The sequence below is a fragment of the Sceloporus undulatus genome, unplaced genomic scaffold, assembly GCF_019175285.1.
Source record: "Sceloporus undulatus isolate JIND9_A2432 ecotype Alabama unplaced genomic scaffold, SceUnd_v1.1 scaffold_3288, whole genome shotgun sequence".
Taxonomy (NCBI): Eukaryota; Metazoa; Chordata; class Lepidosauria; order Squamata; family Phrynosomatidae; genus Sceloporus; species Sceloporus undulatus.
In genome coordinates this window covers 1-4136 of record NW_024806208.1, presented here as the reverse complement: position 1 = coordinate 4136, position 4136 = coordinate 1, and the positions used below count along the sequence as shown (strand labels likewise).

General features: G+C 44.7%; 1 protein-coding gene across 1 annotated transcript; it reads left to right on the top strand.

Annotated features, from left to right (window-relative positions):
* Positions 1 to 126: 126 nt before the first annotated feature.
* Positions 127 to 1258, top strand: LOC121918038 (zinc finger and SCAN domain-containing protein 2-like; the record flags this gene model as incomplete). Its single annotated transcript, XM_042444153.1, has 1 exon — positions 127 to 1258. A coding segment is annotated over exon 1 (1132 nt), but the record flags the coding sequence as incomplete, so codon positions are not given.
* Between the last annotated feature and the right edge of the window lie 2878 nt (positions 1259 to 4136).

Below are 4136 nucleotides of genomic sequence, written 5' to 3'. Positions count from 1 at the left end.
AAAAAGCCAGAAGAGCACAGAAGGAAAAGTGAAGCAATTTGGAAGAGGAGGACTAAGTCTTCTGCTTTTCAGGGCAGGGACCAGCATAAAATCACAGACCTAGAAAAGGCAGATAAAAGAGAGGAAATGACAAAAAGGTATGGGGGTAAGAGACGTGTCAATTCTGAATCAAACTCTGAAGCTCATTGCAAAATCCTTAAAGAAGAGAAATCATATAAATGCTTAGAGCATGGAAAGACATTCAGTCAAAGCAGCGCCCTTATCCATCATCTAGTGACTCACATTGCAGAAAAGCCATATAGCTGCTTGGAGTGTGGAAAAAGCTTTGCAAAGTCTTCATGTCTCAGCAGACATCAAAGCTGTCACATACAGGAGAAACCATATAAGTGTTTGGAGTGTGGAAAGAGCTTCAAACGACGTGCCACCCTTCTTCGTCATCGAGGAACTCACACAGCAGAAAAGCCGTATGAATGCATGAAGTGCGGAAAGAGATTCAGGCAAAGCAGCGGCCTCAGCCAGCACCAAGTAACTCACACAGCAGAAAAGCCGTATAAATGCTTGGAGTGTGGAAAGAGCTTTTCAGGCAGTTCATACCTCAGCAGACATCAGAGCAGTCACACACAAGAGAAACCATATAAATGTTTGGAGTGTGGAAAGCGGTACAATCAACAGAGCAGCCTCATTCGACATCGAGAAACTCACATGGCAGAAAAGCCATACACCTGCTTGGAGTGTGGGAAGAGCTTCAGTCAAAATATAGAACTCTTTAGACATCGAGGAAATCATGTGGCAGAAAAGCCATATAAATGCTTGGGTTGTGGGAAGAGCTTTATTTCAAGTTCATGCCTTAGTAGACATCAGAGAATTCACACACAGGAGAAGCCATACAAATGCCTGGAGTGTGGACAGAGCTTAAGTCGAAAGGCAAACCTCATTGCTCACCAAAGAACTCACACGGGGGAGAAACCATATCAGTGTTTGCAGTGCGGAAAGCGCTTCACTATAAAATCAAACCTCAATACCCATCAAAGAACTCACACAAAAGAAAAACCCTACCAGTGCTTGCAATGTGGGAAGAGCTTCCCCTCCAAGAATGGTCTCACTCGACATATAATTTCCCACACAGGAGAGAAGCCGTATCAATGCTTGGAGTGTGGAAAGTGTTTTGGTTCAGGTGAAATCCTAATTAGTCATCAAAGAACTCACACAGAAGAAAGACCATATAAATGCTTGGAGTGTGGAAGGAGCTTTAACAGAAGTACAAACCTCAGAAGACACTTGGGAAGAATTCATCCTCCAGGGGAAAAAACCAAATAAAATTGTTGGAATGTGGCAAGAGCCTTCCCATAGAGGAGAAGAAAGTGTAAATGTTTGGAAAGGATTTCAATGGAAACTTGGTCCTCAGACTTCTAAGCACTCATATAAGAGACAATCCAAGGCATTTTTTTGCAGTGTGGGAAGAACTTCACTACAGGGCACATCTTATTAGTCCCACAGGCGGGGTACAAACCGCCGCTTTGCGGCGCTCCTCCTCCGCCGCCATTTGCTCCACGTGGGAGCCGCAGCAGCCAAACTGCGCGACTCCCGCGCGGAGCAAAAAAGAAGCTCCATTTCGGAGCTTCTTCTTGCGGCACCTCTATGACGTCGGAGGCGCCTGGCACAGACTCGCGATGTCATAGGTGCCGCGACACACCTGGTCTTCTTGGGTCTTGTGCGTAAAGATGGCGGCGCCCATGTAGAAGGGGCGCCGCTATCTTGTACGTATAGGATACGTACTAGGGTTAGGGGGGTGCGGAAGCACCGCCCCTTCCTAATCCTAGTACGTATCCTATACGTACTATATGGCGGTTTGTATCCCGCCAAAGAACTCACATGGCGAAGAAACCCTTTAAATCCTTATACAGTACCAAGGCTTTCAAGACACCTGGAAGCCTAATTTTTTCCATCAAGGAATTCATCCAAAAGAACCATATAAATGCTAGGAGTGTTGGCAGAGTGTCATCAGAGACACAAACTTCATTAGCCTTAAAGCAAGATCACATAAGAGAAAAACTGTAATGCTCAGAAAGAGTTTCCACTGACGTTTGCCATGAAAGAATTTAAAGAGGGGGATGAACTATTCCCAATTGAGATCAGTTACAGGGCAAAGACTTCCAGATGTTGCTGGACTGCAATGCCTAGCATTCTTCACCACTGGCTGGGATAGTTGGGGATGTAGGAAGTTGCCGTTCATAGACATTGAGAGGACAACAATTTCCATCCCTGATTCAAGCCAGTGTATACCCTGGGTGAACATCACTTTGTGCCTGGAGCAGTAATTGAGACCCTCTAGATGTTGGGACTGCAACTCCCAGCATCTCTCCCCGTTGTCTGCTGGCTAGGGTTGCTGGGAGTTGGAATCCAACAACACTAGGATGCTTTGATTATGAGTTTCTGCATGGCAGGGGGGTTGGACTGGATGGCCCTTGTGCTCTCTTCCAACTTTATGATTCTGTGAACATCTAGAGGGTCACATAATCTGCATTCCTGCTTACATTCTGTAAATGCTGTTACAGTCTGCCCTCTCTATATGTGGGGGATCCGTTCTGGACTCTCTGCATATGGGAAAAATAGCATATGCTCAAGCACCATAGGGAAGAATTAGGCACATGCACATACCAACGCACAGGACACATGGTGTGGGTGTGGGTACGTGCCTCATTACTTCTAATGGGGCTTGCCTTCCTCGTAAGCTCAAAAACGCAGAAGGCAAGTCTGCCTATGAGGAGGGCTGACTGTACTATCAGTAGTGTGTAGAATTAATTTAAAGGGATTTTGCTTTGGATCAGAAGGTATTAATGGGTCAGATAACTGTTTCTGGAAATGACTCATGGGATAGATGAGGTGAAACACCCAAAATATAAGGGTGGTGAGCTCTGCTGGCCTTACTTGAAGAAAGTTTGTGTTCTTGGTAGGCCAGTCAAGAGCACTGATGGTATAGGCATGGGAGAATATGCTCAGTGCATTAGAAAGATGCTTTGGAACAGTGTAATTCTCTCTCTGGCTTTACTTCGCGAACGAAGATTCAGGAAGAATGGGTATTCTTATAAAAATGATATTGAAAGAGTCCAAATATTTGCTTTTGCAAAAAAAATAAACAGGGAGTTACTGACAGGATTCTCCAAAGCTGAGTTTTGACTTGGTTGTCTTTAGTTCAGCAATCGTGGTAACAGGTTAGTTGCCTGTCATTTAATAAAAGATTAATTTTCGAACTACCTAGTTTCAACTGTTTATTAATCAGTCTGCTTCACTCACACATAAAGCAGTGGAGAAGAGGTGAGTGTGGCATTTGGGCAATGCCATTGAAAGGGGGGAGATGCTGGCAGGTGGGTGGGTGAGAGGGAGAGCAGGCTCAGCCATGGAGGGTGAGTGGGTCTCCTTTGTGCCTGACTGTTGTGTAATTTTTCCAGACATGGTTCCTCCTTCCATGGGTTCTCCCATCCAGTGGCTTCCCAACGGTTGGTGTCAACCAATGCAGGAACTCATAGTGTCACCAACACATTGACTTCCCATTTCACACCATACAGAATACTTAGCAATGCTTTTTTGCACGAATGTTACTTGTGAACCGTAATTCCCATATACACTCGTCCCTCTACATTCACTGAGGTTAGGGACACAGGGCCCCCGTGAATGTGGAAAAAGAGCAAATAACAGAAACATGTTTTTACTGGAGAGAACACCTCTCTAGGAATCTCTAGTGCAACTCCATGGTAAACCTCTGCCAGTCACTAACCATAGAGTTGCGCTGGAGGAGCTACAAATGCCTAGTAGAGAGTTGTCTCTAGAATCTCCAGGTCCTTCAGGGCAACCTTTGCTTGAACTTGACCATAGAGTTGTGCTAGAGGACCTAGAGATTCCTGCTGAAAAACATGTTAGTAAAATCCCTGTATAATCAAAGCCACAAAAGTCAAAGCCGCCAATATGGAGAAACTAGTGTAGCACTGAATGTAAAGCTAATAGTTGTGGTGTAAATGACTAGCAACTTAAAATTATACCTTTTATATAGTGAAGATTTGGTTAAAATGTGATGTTCTCTGGAGCAGCAGAAAACAAGCTTGCTCCCTCCTCAATATGACATCCCTTCAAATATTTAA